The following is a 17050-nucleotide window of genomic DNA, read 5'->3' as shown; positions in this document are numbered from 1 at the left end:
GAAAAATCTGTCCTTATTCACTTTCTCTATGCCCTTAAGGATTTTGAAGGTTTCTATCATGTCCCCTCTAAGTCTCCTCTTCTCCAGGGAGAACAGCCCCAGCATTTTTAACCTGTCAGCGTATGAAAAATTTTCCATACCATTTATTAGTTTAGTCGCCCTCCTCTGCACTCCCTCGAGTATCGCCATGTCCTTCTTGAGGTACGGTGACCAGTATTGAACACAGTACTCCAGGTGCGGGCGCACCATTGCGCGATACAGCGGCATGATGACTTCCTTCGTCCTGGTTGTAATACCTTTTTTGATGATGCCCAGCATTCTGTTTGCTTTCTTTGAGGCTGTCGCACATTGCGCCGATGGTTTCAGTGATGTGTCGACCATCACCCCCAGGTCCCTTTCAAGGTTACTCACCCCTAGCAGTGTTCCCCCCATTTTGTAGCTGAACATCGGGTTCTTTTTCCCTACATGCATGACCTTGCATTTTTCTACGTTAAAACTCATTTGCCACTTTTTTGCCCAGTCTTCCAGTTTCGTTAGGTCCCTTTGCAGGTCTTCACAGTCTTCCGTGTTTCTAACCCTGCTGCAGAGTTTGGTGTCATCAGCAAATTTGATAACCTCACATTTTGTCCCTGCCTCCAGATCGTTAATAAATATGTTGAACAGTAGAGGTCCCAGCACTGACCCCTGTGGAACTCCGCTCGTGACCCATTGCCAGTCAGAGTATTGGCCTTTTACTCCAACCCTCTGCTTCCTGCCTGCCAACCAGTGTTTGATCCATCGGTAGATATCCCCTTGCACCCCGTGGTACCACAGCTTTTTAAGTAGCCGTTCATGAGGTACCTTGTCGAAGGCTTTTTGGAAGTCAAGGTAAATGATGTCTATGGATTCCCCCTTATCCATCTGGCTGTTTATTCCCTCAAAGAAGTACAGCAAGTTCGTGAGGCATGACCTTCCCTTGCAGAAGCCATGTTGGCTCGCCTTCAGTTGTCCATGGTTTTCTATGTATTCGCATATTGTGTCCTTTACCATTGCTTCCATCATCTTCCCTGGAACCGAGGTCAAGCTCACAGGCCTGTAGTTTCCCGGGTTACCCCTTGATCCCTTCTTAAAGATGGGCGTGACATTCGCTATTTTCCAGTCCTCTGGGATCTCCCCTGTTTTTAGGGAGAGGTTACATATTTGGCGAAGTGTCTCTGCTATTTCGTTTCTCAGTTCTTTTAGTACCCTTGGGTGGATGCCGTCCGGGCCTGGTGATTTGTCGCTCTTTAGTCTGTCTATCTGTCTGAAGACATCCTCTTTGCTCACCTCTAGTTTTACCAGCCTTTCATCTTGTTCTCCGTTTATAATCTCCTCGGGTTCCGGAATATTGGTTGTGTCCTCTCTGGTGAAGACTGACGAGAAGAATTTGTTTAACCTGTCAGCTATCTCTTTTTCCTCCTGTATCGCTCCTTTCCTGTCTCCGTCATCCAGTGGTCCCACTTCCTCTCTGGCTGGTTGTCTCCCTTTCACATACCTGAAGAAGGGTTTGAAGTTTCTTGCTTCTCCTGCCAGTCTTTCCTCATATTCTCTCTTTGCTTTCCTGACCTCTCGATGACATTCTTTCTGGTGTCTTTTGTGCTCTTCCTGGTTTTCCTTTGTTGGTTCCTTTTTCCATTTCTTGAAGGATGATTTCTTGTCGCTTATAGCCTTTTTAACTGCAGTTGTTATCCATGCTGGGTTTTTAGTTCGACTTTTTTTGCACCCTTTCCTAAACTTTGGGACGTACAGGTCTTGTGCCTTGAGCACTGTGCATTTAAGCAGTGTCCAGGCTTCCTTTACGGTGTTCACCTTCCCTGAGCTGTTGCTGAGCTTTTTTCCTACCATTTTCCTCATGTCCTTGTAGTTTCCTTTTCTGAAGTTGAGTGCTGTCGTTGTGGTTCTTTTCACCTTGGTTGTTCCCATGTTTAATTTGTACTGGATCATGTTGTGATCGCTATTCCCTAACGGTGCTAGTACCACCACTTCCTTTGCTAGATGTAATTTACTTGGATTTCAGCAAAGCCTTTGATACAGTTCCTCATAGGAGGCTGTTGAACAAACTTGAAGGGCTGAAGTTAGGACCCAAAGTGATGAACTGGGTCAGAAACTGGCTGTCGGACAGACGCCAGAGGGTGGTGGTTAATGGAAGTCGCTCGAAGGAAGGAAAGGTGACTAGTGGAGTCCCTCAGGGTTCGATGCTGGGGTCAATCCTGTTCAATATGTATGTAAGTGACATTGCTGAAGGGTTAGAAGGAAAAGTGTGCCTTTTTGCAGATGATACCAAGATTTGTAACAGAGTAGACACCGAAGAGGGAGTGGAAAATATGAAAAAGGATCTGCAAAAGTTAGAGGAATGGTCTAATGCCTGGCAACTAAAATTCAATGCAAAGAAATGCAGAGTAATGCATTTGGGGATTAATAATAGGAAGGAACCGTATATGCTGAGAGGAGAGAAGCTGATATGCACGGACGGGGAGAGGGACCTTGGAGTGATAGTGTCCGAAGATCTAAAGGCGAAAAAACAGTGTGACAAGGCAGTGGCTGCTGCCAGAAGGATTCTGGGCTGTATAAAGAGAGGCGTAGTCAGTAGAAGGAGGAAGGTGTTGATGCCCCTGTACAGGTCATTGGTGAGGCCCCACTTGGAGTATTGTGTTCAGTTTTGGAGACCGTATCTGGCGAAAGACGTAGGAAGACTTGAGGCGGTCCAGAGGAGGGCGACAAAAATGATAGGAGGCTTGCGCCAGAAGACGTATGAGGAGAGACTGGAAGCCCTGAATATGTATACCCTAGAGGAAAGGAGAGATAGGGGAGATATGATTCAGACGTTCAAATACTTAAAGGGTATTAATGTAGAACAAAATCTTTTCCAGAGAAAGGAAAATGGTAAAACCAGAGGACATAATTTGAGGTTGAGGGGTGGTAGATTCAGGGGCAATGTTAGGAAATTCTACTTTACGGAGAGAGTAGTGGATACCTGGAATGCGCTCCCGAGAGAGGTGGTGGAGAGTAAAACTGTGACTGAGTTCAAAGAAGCGTGGGATGAACACAGAAGATTTAGAATCAGAAAATAATATTAAATATTGAACTAGGCCAGTTACTGGGCAGACTTGTACGGTCTGTGTCTGTGTATGGCCGTTTGGTGGAGGATGGGCAGGGGAGGGCTTCAATGGCTGGGAGGGTGTAGATGGGCTGGTGTAAGTCTTAACAGAGATTTCGGCAGTTGGAACCCAAGCATAGTACCGGGTAAAGCTTTGGATTCTAGCCCAGAAATAGCTAAGAAGAAAAAAAATTAAAAAAAATTTAAATTGAATCAGGTTGGGCAGACTGGATGGACCATTCGGGTCTTTATCTGCCGTCATCTACTATGTTACTATGTTCATAGATGTACCAAATAAAATAGTATCATAGGAAAGGGCAACATGATTTTCTAACAATGAATTAATTTATAATAAGCTTAATTATACCTTTTGGTGGAATTCAGTCTGTCATATTTATAAAATTGAGAGAGTACTTGCTATACAGCAAGGAAATTATCATAATTTTAAAAAGATTTGGGGGCCATTGATTACATATTCTAATGATCAGACACTTTAACCACTCCTTTTTTTATTATATAAGGTTATAAGTAGGGTGGGATTGGAATTTATGATATTTGTTTTAACTGGTTTGTTACTAATGGGGGGATGGGTGGGGAGGGATTCTTTTATGCTTTGATGATTATAAGTAAAAATGTCAAGTGATTTGTAAAATTTATTTTTGATTGAATATTATACACTTGTTGTAAGATATGAAAACGAATAAAGATTAAAAAAAAAAAAAAAAAAAGGAATTGATTATCAGATAGAAAACAGAGGGTAGGGTTAATTGGTCATTTTTCTCAGTGGAGAGTAAATAGGGGCATGCCAAAGGGATCTGTACCGGGACCAGTGCTAATTAACTTATTTATACCTGATCTGGAAACTGGAACAATGAGCGAGGTGATTAAATTTGCAGATGACACTAAACTCTTCAAAGTTGCTAAAACTCATGCAGATTGTAAAAAATTGCAGGCAGACCGTAGGAAATTGGAAGACTGGGGGTCCAAGTGACAGATGAAATTTAATGTGGAGAAATGCAAAGTGATACACATTGGGAAAAATAACCCAAATCAAAGTTACCGAATGCTAGGGGGTTAGCGCCCAAGAAAAGGATCTGGGTGTCATTGTAGACAATATGATGAAACCTTCCACCTAATGTGCAGTGGTGGCCAAAAAAGCAAACAAGATGCTAGGAATTATTAAAAAAGGGAAGGTTAGCAAAACTAATAATGTTATAATGCCCCTGTATCGCTCCATGGTGCAATCTCACCTGGAGTACTGAGTTCATTTCTGGTCTCCTTATCTCAAGAAAGATATAGCGGCACTAGACCAAGATGATAAAGGTGATGGAACTCCTGTTGTATGAGGAAAGACTAAAAAGGTCAGGGCTCTTCAACTTGGAAAAGAGACGGCTGAGGGGGAGATAGGATTGAAGTCTACAAAATCCTGAGTGGAGTAGAACGGGTACAAGTGGATCAATTTTTCACTGTCTTGGGGACATTCAATGGAGTTAAAGGGAAAAACTTTTAAAACCAATAGGAAGAAATATTTTTCACTCAGAGTTTGTGGTAAAAGTGGATAGCGTAGCTGGTTTTAAGAAAGGTTTGGACAAGTTCCTGGAGGAAAAGGCCATAGTCTGTTATTGAGAAGCCACTGCTTGCCCTGTATTGGTAGCATGGAATATTGCTACACCTTGGGTTTTGGCCAGGTACTAGTGACCTGGATTGACCATTGGTCTGACCCAGTAAGGCCATTCTTATGTTCATAAGACTTTGTTAGTTTTCACTCCAATCTGCTTTGATACATGCTATAAGAACCAGAATATAAAAATCGATAAATCATGGAGCAGAATAGATATAAGGATGAGGTAGCCAAAAGACTCACTGTTTCTGGACGAGGCAGGGAAATCTTCATCTCATGAAGTATTTTAGTCAGGAAAACCCACTTTTGCTGAAAAGTGATCCACAAATCCAAAATAATTCCTGTGGACAATACATGATAATATGAACATTATGGGGTCCAGATTCATGGCAAATTCATGGTTAAGTTTCAATAATTTTAATGATAAGTTATCTTCCATCTTGAGTGAAATGGTGTGGTGGCTGTGTTAGTCCAATAAAACAAAAAAACAAACAAAGGAAATAAAGTGATACCTTTTTCATTGGACTAACTCGAAGGTAATCCTTCTTCAGATCAGAAATAAGCCAATGTTGACAAATATCAGTATATATAAGGAAAACATGAAAGCATTTCAGCAATAGGAAGAGGGAGGGGAGCAGTTTTAAATGTCTTTTTAGTTGGAAAGAAAGCCCAGATCGCTATTAAGTCCATCAGCCACCTAATTTGAAACAAAAATTGGTAAAAAGCAAGCTCCCCACACAAACCCATGAAGAAGAGACAAACTGTAAATTGTGCGAGCACTCATATGGGAAAAACTTTCAGCATAAAGGGATCCTTCACATGTTCATCTTCTAATGTGGCAGGCATCATTCAGTACAAAAAAATGTAGAGAGACATGTTACATCATGAAACAAGCCAAATTTCTTTATTTCAGTATTTCTAGACCACTTACACCTAAGTGGTTTACTTTCAGGTCCCTGGGACAATGGGGGATTAAGTTACAAGGAGCAGCATGGGATTTGAACCCACAACTTCAGGGCGTTGAGGCTGTAGCTCTAACCAGTGCACCACACACTCCACCAAATGCTAAAGACCTACATAAATATCATATTAAGAATTGCAATACCAACCAGAATGTCACCTCTGTCGGACAACACATTGGAAAAACTGACCACTCACCAAAGATTTTATGGTGAGAAGAGTAAAACGGAACTTTAAGACAATCTAAGACTGGATTTTGCTCCTGGCGTTCTGTCACCTGAGATTTGTCAACATTTGCTTAATTCTGATCCTTCAAAAGCTCATCATCATCATCATAATTATAATCGTGCGACTTCTAGGCAGTTTACATTGAAGAGAGCGAGTTACAATATGCAGATAGTCAGTGGGATTACAGGATGCAGAATCTTAAAAAGTAGCAAATTACAAAATACAGTTTGTTAAGAATTAAAAAGAACTGGAATTGGTGTTTGGTGTAGTTAATGTTTAGGTGATATATCTGTCGAATAAGGCCGTTTTTATGCCTTTTCTAAAAGCATTGGACAAAGCTTTTCCTTTGTTTCTTCTATTTCTTTATAGGTGCAAAGAAATACGACCAACCTGCGGCCTCAGTCAAGGGCGATGCCGTTTTTTCCTCTGCTGCCGCTGGCTGTTTACAGTCTTGCCGGCTCCCTCCTCTGTCTTGCTGCAGCGTTTGCGCGGCCAATGCGGCCCAGGGAAGCCAAAAGGTTGGACACCCCTGGTCTAGACATTATGGCCCAAATTCTGTAACCAGCGCCTAAAGTTAGGCACCTATTTCGGAGGCACCTATCTAAATTGAATAACAATCCCAATTAAGCTTTGTAATCAGCACTGATTGAAACATAGGCGCCTATCAAGAAAAACGCGATTCTGTAACAAGGCGCCTCTAAAAATAGGCGTGGGTATGGCTATGTGTTAGGCGCCTACCGAATCACTGCTCTTAAGCGCTCAGCTAGGCGCATAACTTTTAAGTGTGCCTAGAGCTGGCCTAGTTAATGGGTGCCGCTCTGCGTGATTCACTAAACAGTGCCTATATAGGCGCCTAACTTTTGGGCACTTATAGAATTTGCCCTTATGTCTAATACAGACATAAAACTAGAAAATACAATCCTCAATTATTTCCCCCCCCCAATTCTTCCTCCACAGAAACTCTCTCAACAATTCCAACCTTTACAACATATTCCAGGAGCTCTTAAAACCTCCACTCGGACTATAAGAGAAAGAAGCAACTAACCCAACTCACTCCTTCTAGATTTTTCATACCACCATTCCATGAAGGTTACATTTCTCACAATTAACATTCTCTACTGTTCTCGTCAAAGGGTATTCAGAATAAACCAGCACACTCTCTGGGCAGAGACTGTAGGTATGAGTCCCACCACAATACAAATGCACTGGCGTATTGTCATGAAGAAGCAGCACGCCTGATGTGACTTTTCCTCATCTTTTCTCTTTGATTGATTTCTATAAAGCAATTATTGTGTTGGCATAAGTCTTGTGTGGTATGAACTCCAGAAGCAAACGTTTTTCATCATCCCAGAAGACAGATGTCATGACTTTGCCTGCAGATTTTTCTGTTTTGACTTGTGCTTCCACTGCATTGATTCCATTTTGGACTCAGGATCTCTGTGATAGACCTAAGTCTCATCTCCAGTCACCAAACGATGAAAAAAATTCACTTGGTCTTCATGAAACGTCTCCAAGTTCTCCTGACAGCACTGGAGCCTTGTGCCCTTCTGACATAGCGTCAGCACTCTTGAAACCTATCTTGCACTTACCTTGGACATGCCCAACTTTTCATTAATTATTTTCCAAACTGTACCTGCAGTTATTGTAGCTGGTTTTAAAAAAGGTTTGGACAAATTCCTGGAAGGAAAGTCCATAGTCTGCTGTTGAGACAGACATGGGACAGTAGCATGGAATGCTGCTACTATTTGGATTTTTACCAGGTACTTGTGACTTGGATTGGCCTCAATGAAGATGGGATACTGGGCTAGATGGATCATTGGTCGGACCCAGTAAGACTATTCTTATGTTCTTATGAGAGCTATTCGGGAAACCTTAATTCGTCTGTCTGATGAAATGAAATTCTCAACTTTTTTGCACATTTCTGTAGACATTGCTTCCATAGTGTGAGGATCATCTTTAATGGATTCTCTACTCCAGTTAAACTGCTTGCTCCAAAATTTTACTTTGTAGGATGACGGGGCATACGCCATAAACTGCATTCATAGATCTTCTTTGGCTTTTTTCTTTTTTTGGTGAGAAATTTTACCAAATCTAGCAGTTTCTTAATTGATTCACATGAGGACTCTCCTGACATCCTGTCTCTTGGAATGTTAGACTCGCTCTGAGCTGCAACTGTGCATGAATAACCTTGAGACATGTCATAACATCCACAGACTTGTTTAAACATGTTTGTTACTTTCATTCATACTCAGGCAGATAAATTATTGAACACCCCTCGTACTTATGTAATAGTGGGAAGTGTGTGGTGTGGTGCTTAGAGCTACAGCCTCAGCATCCCCAGGTTGTGGGTTCAAATCCCACACTGCTCCTTGTGACCCTGGGCAAGTCACTTAGGGCTAGATTCACTAAGCAAACCGATCATGTACTGATCGGTTTGCGATCTCTTTGCAACCCAATTTTCCTCCGACCCGATTCACTAACCTCTGTGCTGATCCGATTCCGATCCGTGCATGCAAATGAGGGGAAATGGCATGCAAAATAGGCAGGCAGCGATTCACTAAACAAAAATCATGAAAACCGACTGGGCTGGCCGATCAACAAGAAGCGACTACTGGGTACCAGTCGCTCACGTCTTTTCCGACCATCCTGCCAGCCCTGCTCTCTGCTTCCCCGACTCTCTCTCTCTGGCTCCCCGGCTCTCCTGCTCCATGCTGCGACCTGCTCTCTGCCTCCCCCAACTCTTCTGCTCTCTGCTGCCCTTCCCTGCAGTGCGAGCCCATAGTTTTAACCCGATTTAAACCCATGGCATGGGCTCGCACTGCAGGGAAGTGTGGCAGAGAGCAGGAGCCATTAAAAAAAGTTTTTTAAAAAAAACCAGATAGCAAACATGCGCAGACCATCTACAGGCAAAGTAGATGGTCTGCGCATGTGTCGGGATTGCCTCCGATCGCCCCCGTTTGCATGAAGATGGCTAGTGAATCGGTCGGCCTGCCTCCAATCGCCCACGATCGGAAGGTTAATGAATCTAGCCCTATATCACCTGTTGCCTCAGGGACATTAGATAGAGTGTGAGCCCACCAGGACAGAGAGGGACAAAGGTTTCAGTATCTGAATGTAAATCACTTAGGTTATATATAGTTATTCTTAATATGATATTTAAATACTGAAATATAGAACTATATATAATGCAAATACAAACATGAGACCCTAGCCAAGCAGCTAAGAGACCGACAACAATCCCAGTGGAATCCATCGGAATCTGTATTTACACTCCATTACAGATGTCTTTGAAAACCACTCTGAATTGACTCCCCCATCATTAATCGCGGACGATAAAGAGTTTCAAAGGGCAGCAGAGGTTAGTGCCTGCTTAAATTGTGTTCTTTGGATGGTAATGCTGCTGTATTACAAAGACACCTGTGATGGATTTTAAATACAAATTCGGATGGATTCCACTGTGATTGTTGTCTGCCTCCTAGATGCTTGGCCAGGGTACCAGGGTTGCATTTGCATTATCATATATGTGTATTATGTTTATACAAGATTACAGTTAGCCATTCTAACATGAGGATTCTCAAAAGTTATCATGCCCTTAACGTGGTCGCTAAACTGCTTCCAGCCAGTTTAGTGTGCCAGTAATTTTACCAGCCGATTATCAGAACAGCCTTTTCTGGGCTTTCTAGCAGTCTCTGACTCTCCCAAGCAAATGTAGTACATCAATGTCATTAATATTAAAACAGTAGTAAAAGGTGCACTCCAGGCAAATCTCTGTCATTGCCAGGTGATTCCAAAAACCTCACTGTGCCACATTTGTGATCAAAATTTTCCAAAAGGGTCTGAGCTGTCATAGCCTTACTTTCCGATCAGTGCCTGAGAACTAATTGGCTCAGGCACTGACAGGAAAGTAAGGCTTGATAGCTCAAACCACCCCCCCTTGTAAATTAAAAAAAAGACCCCCAAATTGAAGGATGGAAGGAGGGATGCCCACGCCCTCCCGCTGCCAAGGTCCCCACCCCCCTGACAACCCCTGACACCTCCAGTAGGAGGGATACCTATTCCCTCCCTCTGCCGGTGATTTCCACCCCAACACCCCAAGCAGGAGGGATGCCCACTCTTTCCTGCTGTTGCCATCACCACCGGGCCCTGACAGCCCCTCCTCGTCTTTCCTAGCAAGAAGGATGTCCACACCCTCCTGCCGCTGCCACAGCCTCAGGGCCCCAAAATTCCCCCTGACACTCCCGGTAAGAGGTATGCCCACTCCCTCCCACCGCAAGAGCCCTTGCCCCCCTGATAACCCCATACCTTTTCCAATGATGGTCAGCAGGAGGGATGCCTACTCTCTCTGGCCAGCAAGCCTGCCTCTTCAAAATGGCAGGCCTTCCCCTTCCTGGTGTGCCTGGGCTAATTATTGCCTTAGGCTCCTCCCCTGGGCCAATCAGCACCTTAGGCCTTCCTGTTCCCGGTGTGCCTGGGCCAATCAACACCTTAGGTCCCATCCCTGAGCCAATCAGCGCATTAAATCCTTTCTCGGTGCATCCCAGGGTGCACCAGGAAGGGGAAGGCCCACCATTTTGAAGAAGCGAGTCTGCCAACTGGAGGGAGTAGGCATCCCTCCGGCTTGCCATCATCGGAAAAGGTATGGGGGCGTTGGGGGGGTGTCTGGGGGCGGGAGACTCTGGCAGTAGGAGGAAGTAGGCATCTTCTGCTGGGAGTGTTGGGTTCTTGTGGTGGCGGTAGCAGCAGGAGGGAATGGGCATCCCTTCTGCCGGGAATGTTGGAGTTGGGGGCTGTCAGGGCCTTGTGGCAACGGCTGGAGAAAGTGGGCATACCTCCTACCGGGAGTGTCAGGGGAGGGGCTGTTGGGGTTCAGTGGTCACGGCAGCAGCAGGAGGGAATGGGAATCCCTCCTGCTCATCTTGGGTCAGTGCGTTTGGGGGGTCCAGGCAGCGGCAGGCTAGAGTGGGTGTCGGCGGTACGGGGTACTCTTCTTTCTGCTGCTCTCTCTGCCAGTTAATCAGCTAAGCCAGCAGGACATGGGGAGACTTGCAGCTCAGTTGATTGGGGCAGAGAGAGTAGTTTCTCCCGCTCTTTATTGGCGATTCTCCGCACAAATAATGTGCATATAAATTGCATGCTGTTATGCTGAGAATTACCTGTAAAGTCACTCCCACTAAGAGCATTACATCGACTTGCCAGATTTTACCAGCGAGTTTTGAGAATGAAACCATCTTAAATAGGTTTGCATAAGATTACAATTAACCATTCTAAGTATGCTATATTTACACCCTCCTAGATAGGGTAGCCGTTTCAACTAAGTAAACTATAATTATATGCATCTTAATTGCACTAATAATGTGTACCATATTCACTCTATTTACACTCCTAGATAATTCTAGTTACTCTCGTCCTAACCTAATTTAGAACCGTTACTATATTCCCCATATCTTAAACATTTCTAGAAAGACCTACTATGTACCTTTCTCCCTCTTCGCCTCATGGTTTCAGTTGAAGTAGTCTGAGAAAAGGAGAGTCTTTATCCCTTTCTTGAATTTTCCGGTGTCCTTTTCCAGTTTTAGTTCCTGCAATAGTGTTCCACTATGTTGGAGAACATTAAAACATACAAGTAGCCTTACTGGGTCAGACCAATGGTCCATCAAGCCCAGTAGCCCATTCTCATGGTGGCCAATCCAGGTCACTAGTATCTGGCCAAAACCCAAAGAGTAGCAACATTTCATGCTACTGATCCAGGGCAAGCAGTGTCTTGTCCCATTACAGAGAACATTCTTGCTCTTGTGTTTTTGTATTTTATGTCTTTGAAAGGGTATTTGTAGTAGAGACTCTTGACTTGAGCACAGGGCATGAGGTGGAGTTTGGTTATGCAGTCTGGCTGCAAGATATTGCAGTTCTGAGAGGTCAGCAATAAGATCTTGAATTTTACCCCGTTTTCAACTGGGAGCTAATATAGCTCTTTCAGTAGCAGGGTGGCACTCGTATGACTTGATTTTCCTAGTAAAAACTTTGCTACAGCATTTTGACTGTTTGGATCTGTCTGATCATGTATTTTGTCAAACCCAACAAAGTTGCATTGCAGTAGTCGAAGACTGAGTGTACCAGCGATAGTACTACATTGGACATTGCTTAATGGGAAAGGTACGGTTTTAGTCCTCTAACCCAGTAAAGTTTGCCATAAGCATTTTTGACAATGTGTTGGATGTGTGTTGTCATGTCTAGAATTGTGTCCAACTATACTCCTAGGTTTTTCACCCCATTCTTGGCTGATTCTATAGTATTGCTGTTTAGTGTTAGCTGGAAACTGGGGCTGTTTCCTCCCTATTTATTTATGAGAAGTAGTTCTGTCTTTTTTGTTAGCTATTAGTCCGTTTGATGAAACTGTCCAAAGATTTTCTCTAGGTTTATCTTTATCGTCTGTTTAGTCTTCTTGTCTTGTCTCTTCAGTGGGATGATCAGTTGGACCTCATCTGCGTAGATGTAGCATTCCCACTCCAGTTTTCTTAAGAATTTCCCAGTGGTTGGAGGAAGATGTTGAACAGCATGGGTGAATGCCGGTTTTGTAGGGCTATTGCTGCACTAGCATTCTAGGATTTTTGGCCTTACTTAGGCCAGTCCTCCATTTTCTTTCCTGTGTGCACATCTTGGATTTTACAAGCTGTGTATGTGTCAGCCAAGGTCATCTTTGCCAGCCCTGGGCTCCTTTGCTTTTCCAGTGGAATGTGTGGAAAAGGACTAAATCTGCAGAACTGTGATATATGGTGCCTTGGTCTTATCTACTGGATGATTTGTATTACATCTGATAATGTCCAGCAGGCATCATGGCTGGAGCTATGTGATCCCCCAAAGATACCCCTGCAAGTCGGGCATGGATTGGTCCTGGAAAATGCCTTCAAAAGAAGAGAAGGGACACTTTTTAAGAAAGACAAAGAAAGAGGCAGTGAATAGTTGGTTCTTGGAAAATTAACACACAAGTCTGGTGCAGGAGGAGGCTGAAGCTGAAGTGTGACTATGTGTGCTATCTGAAACAAAGATTACAAAGAAGAGTTCCCTTATGCTTCTGGAATAGCAAGTGGTTATCCTGATAAGAGACCTGTGAACTTTTTCTCTGATTTACCTACGACTGATCGTCAGCTGAGAAATCTAGCCAACAGCATCCTGTAGGACTGGTGATTCCCACCATGCAAAATTTCGACAGTTGCCAAGCCAAAGTGGGTATCGCCTCTGGCTCATTGCCCAGGAAGAGACATTCCTTACACCTGGTGGATTGACCCCCCTGGGGATCCTATGGTAAGCAGGAATTTTTCCTACAGTTCACTAAGAATTTAGTTAGTTGAAATGCTTTTTGCATATGTGAGGAAAGCTTCCAGGACTTGTTGGTGATTTAGCCAAGTCATATAACTGTTTATCTCCTTAGGAAATCTTAGTTCTAATATACAGTATATATGCCTTGTGCAATATATTTAGTTCTTTTGCTGAAGGCACACTAGTATTTACCAATTGTTTATGTAACTGTATTTATGCAAGTGATATATTTTTCCATGAATTTTCTATTTTGGTAATAAATCTTTTCTTGGCCAAATTGTTTCTCCTTGTCTGAATACTGAAACTGGGGTTTCTTTTTGCAGGCATTTTCCAGGACCAATCCATGCCTGACTTGCAGGGGTATCTTTGGGGTCACATAGCTCCAGCCATGAAGCCTGCTAGACTGTATCAGATGTAACACAAATCATCCAGTAGATAAGACCAAGGCACCATATATCACAGTTCTGCAGATTTAGCCCTTTCCCACACATTCCACTGGAAAAGCAAAAGGGCCCAGGGCTGGCAAAGATGACCTTGGCTGACAAACACACAGCTTGTAAAATCCAAGATGGCAGGAGGAGAGAAAATGGTAGTGCAGCAATAGCCCTACAGTATTGTATTGCTTTTGAGTATTAAGCGGTTTACAAAACTAAAACAAAAGGCACATCGAACATCCCTCTCTGTCCCAAGCAGGGTCACAGTCTAAACCACAGTTCTTCAACTGGTGCCGGTCCGCAGAAAATTCCTGCCGGTCCGCGCAGGACCGGCGAGATCAACATCTTTAATTTCCTGTCGGTCCACGCAGGACCGGCAAGATTGAGGGCCGGAGAGATAATGGGGAGCGTGCTTTCTTCCCTCCCATCGGCTCTCCTTACTTACAAGAGCAGCGATTCAGGAAGGAAACCTTGCAACTTTTGCTGAGTCGGGCTGCCTCTGATGATGCAACTTCCGCTTTCCTCAGAGGCGGTGCGACCCAACAAAGGACCCGAGGCTGCCATACTGAATCGCTGCGCTGGCAAGTAAGAAGAGTTGCAGGGAGGGGAGAAAGCCACTGTTAGAGGCTGGGAAGCTGCTGGGCATGGTGAAAAAAAAGGGACAGCTGCTACTGGACCTGGAGAGGGAGAAGGATAAATCTTACTGGGAGGGGAGGAGGGAAGGAGTCTGGGAAGCTGCTGGGCAAGGGGAAAAAGGGACAGCTGCTACTGGACCTGGAGAGGGAGAAGGAGAGATGCTGCTGGGAGGGGAGGAGGGAAAGGAGTCTGGGAAGCTGCTGGGCAAGGGGAAAAAGGGACAGCTGCTACTGGACCTGGAGGGAGGGAGAAGGAGAGATGCTGCTGGGAGGGGAGGAGGGAAAGGAAAGGGAAGAGAGTAACTGCTGGACAGGGGGAGGAGGGAAGGGAGAAGAAAAAAAGGAAGGAAACAGCTGGCAGGGAGATTAGAGGAAGGGGAGAGACAGGAATGAGATGGGAAGGGGGGGTCAGCAGAGAAATTGAGAGGACAAAGATGCTAGATCTGGTGTAGGAGAGATAAAAATGAAGAGAGCAGTGAAGCTGGAATGAATCGTGTAAAAAGGAGAGAGGGGCATAGACTGGATGGAAAGGGGAGAGGGGCATAGAAAGAAGACAAATACCATATGGAAGGGGGAGAGGTCAGACAGTAGATGGAAGGGGCAGATGCTGGATTGAAGAGACAGAGAGGGCAGATGCTGGAAGGAAGAGAGTGAAAAGAAGATTAAAGCAGAAACCAATAATTTTATTTCTATTTTGGTGATTAGAATATATCAGATTTGAAATATATATCCTGCTAGAGCTGGTGTTAGACATAACTGGGGACTGCAAAGTGCAGGCAGTGGCTTAGGGCTCTTTCAGACCAGGGGGGCAGTTGCCCTAGTTGCACTCCCCTAACCCTATTCCTGCTATGTGTGACTGCGGTATTCTGTTAGCATGATATTTCTGTGTAGCATTCTGTAATAATTTGGCTTATTCAGTTTTCTTGATAGTAGAGGGGATATATGTGAAGGGGAGGGGAGACAGGGGTTTTGTTGATCCTTGCTCTGTATTATTTGTATTTATAAAATGACAATTGTACAGAATATTGTTTCTTTTTATACTTTAATAAAATACATTCAGTATAAAATCATAACTGAGACTTGTGCAGATGGGATCAGATGGTTTACGAGGACCGAGCTCGGGGAGACGGGGCAGAAATGGGGTTTTTAAATTTCAGTCCTAGTAGTTTGCCGGTCCACAAAATAGTTTTTTTTTGTCCGCCGGTCCATAGGTGTAAAAAGGTTGAAGAACACTGGTCTAAACTAAAGTGCCTAAGAGAAAACATCACTAGAATGAAAAGATAAAATTGGAAGGAGGAAAGAAAGAAAAACACACTCCAGAAAATAAACTTCAGAATAATTAGAACCCAAAAGATCCATGAGGAAAAGCAGAATTGTAGAACTATAAATAATAATAAATATATAAATTACAGTATCAAGCAGAAAAAAAAAGAAATGAGAACTTTTTTTTAGTTTAAATGGTTCTTTTTCTTAGATATTTCTGGGCCAGAAACTCTGAGTCCTGCCCAGTAGTCTGCTTAGGTTCCATCTACTGGAGTCTCCATCAAAGCTCCATCCAAAGAATAAAGAAATAAAACAGAAAACCCCCAGAAATTAAACAAACCCTGCAAAATAAAATGGAATGAATTATAAGTTAAAGTAAAATAAATTCCAGTCTGTTACTAGATCTAAGTTTCATTCTGGTCCAATAGAGCAGTGTTCTTCAACCTTTTTACACCCGCGGACCGGCAGAAATAAAATAATTATTTTGTGGACCAGCAAACTACTAGGACTAAAATTTAAAAACCCCGTTTACGCCCCCATCTCCGCGAGCTCGGTCCCTGCAAACCATCTGATCCCATCTGCACAAGCCGCAATTATGATTTTATATTGAACGTATTTTATTAAAGTATAAAAAGAAACAATATTCTGAACAATTGTGATTTTATAAATACAAATATACAGAGCACGGACCAACAAAACCCCTGTCTCTCCTCCTCTTCACATATATCCCCTCTACTATCAAGAAAACTGAACAAGCCAAGTTCATAGAAATATCATGCTAACAGAATACTGCAGTCCCCAGTTATGTCTATAGCAGGATATACATTTCAAATCTGATATATTCTAATCACAAAATAGAAATAAAATTATTTGTTTCTACCTTTTGTTGTCTCTGGTTTCTGCTTTCATCTTCTTTTCACTCTCTTCCTTCCAGCGTCTGCCCTCTCTGTCTCTTCAATCCAGCATCTGTCCCTTCCATCTACTGTCTGACCTCTCCCCCTTCCATATGGTATTTGTCTTCTTTCTATGCCCCTCTCCCCTTTCCATCCAGCCTATGCCCCTCTCTCCTTTTTACACGATTCACTCCAGCTTCACTGCTCTCTTCATTTTTATCTCTCCTACACCAGATCTAGCATCTTTGTCCCTCTCAATGTCTCTGCTGACCCCCCTTCCCATCTCATTCCTGTCTTTCCCCTTCCCCTCCTCTAATCTCCCTGCAAGCTGTTTCCTTCCTTTTTTCTTCTCCCTTCCCTCCTCCCCCTGTCCAGCAGTAACTCTCTTCCCTTTCCTTTCCCTCCTCCCCTCTCAGCAGCATCTCTCCTTCTCCCTCCCTCCAGGTCCAGTAGCAGCTGTCCCTTTTTCCCCCTTGCCCAGCAGCTTCCCAGACTCCTTTCCCTCCTCCCCTCCCAGCAGCATCTCTCCTTCTCCCTCTCCAGGTCCAGTAGCAGCTGTCCCTTTTTCCCCCTTACCCAGCAGCTTC

The 17050-nt window shown here is 43.8% G+C and overlaps 1 protein-coding gene across 1 annotated transcript in view; it reads right to left on the bottom strand.

The window, feature by feature from the left end:
* DNHD1 (dynein heavy chain domain 1) overlaps positions 1 to 17050 on the bottom strand; it is a 681063-nt gene that overhangs the window by 367535 nt on the left and 296478 nt on the right. The window contains exon 22 of the mRNA XM_033948490.1: positions 4980 to 5077. Within this exon, the coding sequence (XP_033804381.1) occupies positions 4980 to 5077 (98 nt within the window). The remainder of the gene's footprint in view (positions 1 to 4979; positions 5078 to 17050) is intronic.

This window comes from Geotrypetes seraphini, chromosome 6 (genome assembly GCF_902459505.1).
Source record: "Geotrypetes seraphini chromosome 6, aGeoSer1.1, whole genome shotgun sequence".
Classification (NCBI taxonomy): Eukaryota; Metazoa; Chordata; class Amphibia; order Gymnophiona; family Dermophiidae; genus Geotrypetes; species Geotrypetes seraphini.
Note: the sequence above shows the minus strand (reverse complement) of the source record. Positions and strands in the feature narration are given on the sequence as shown.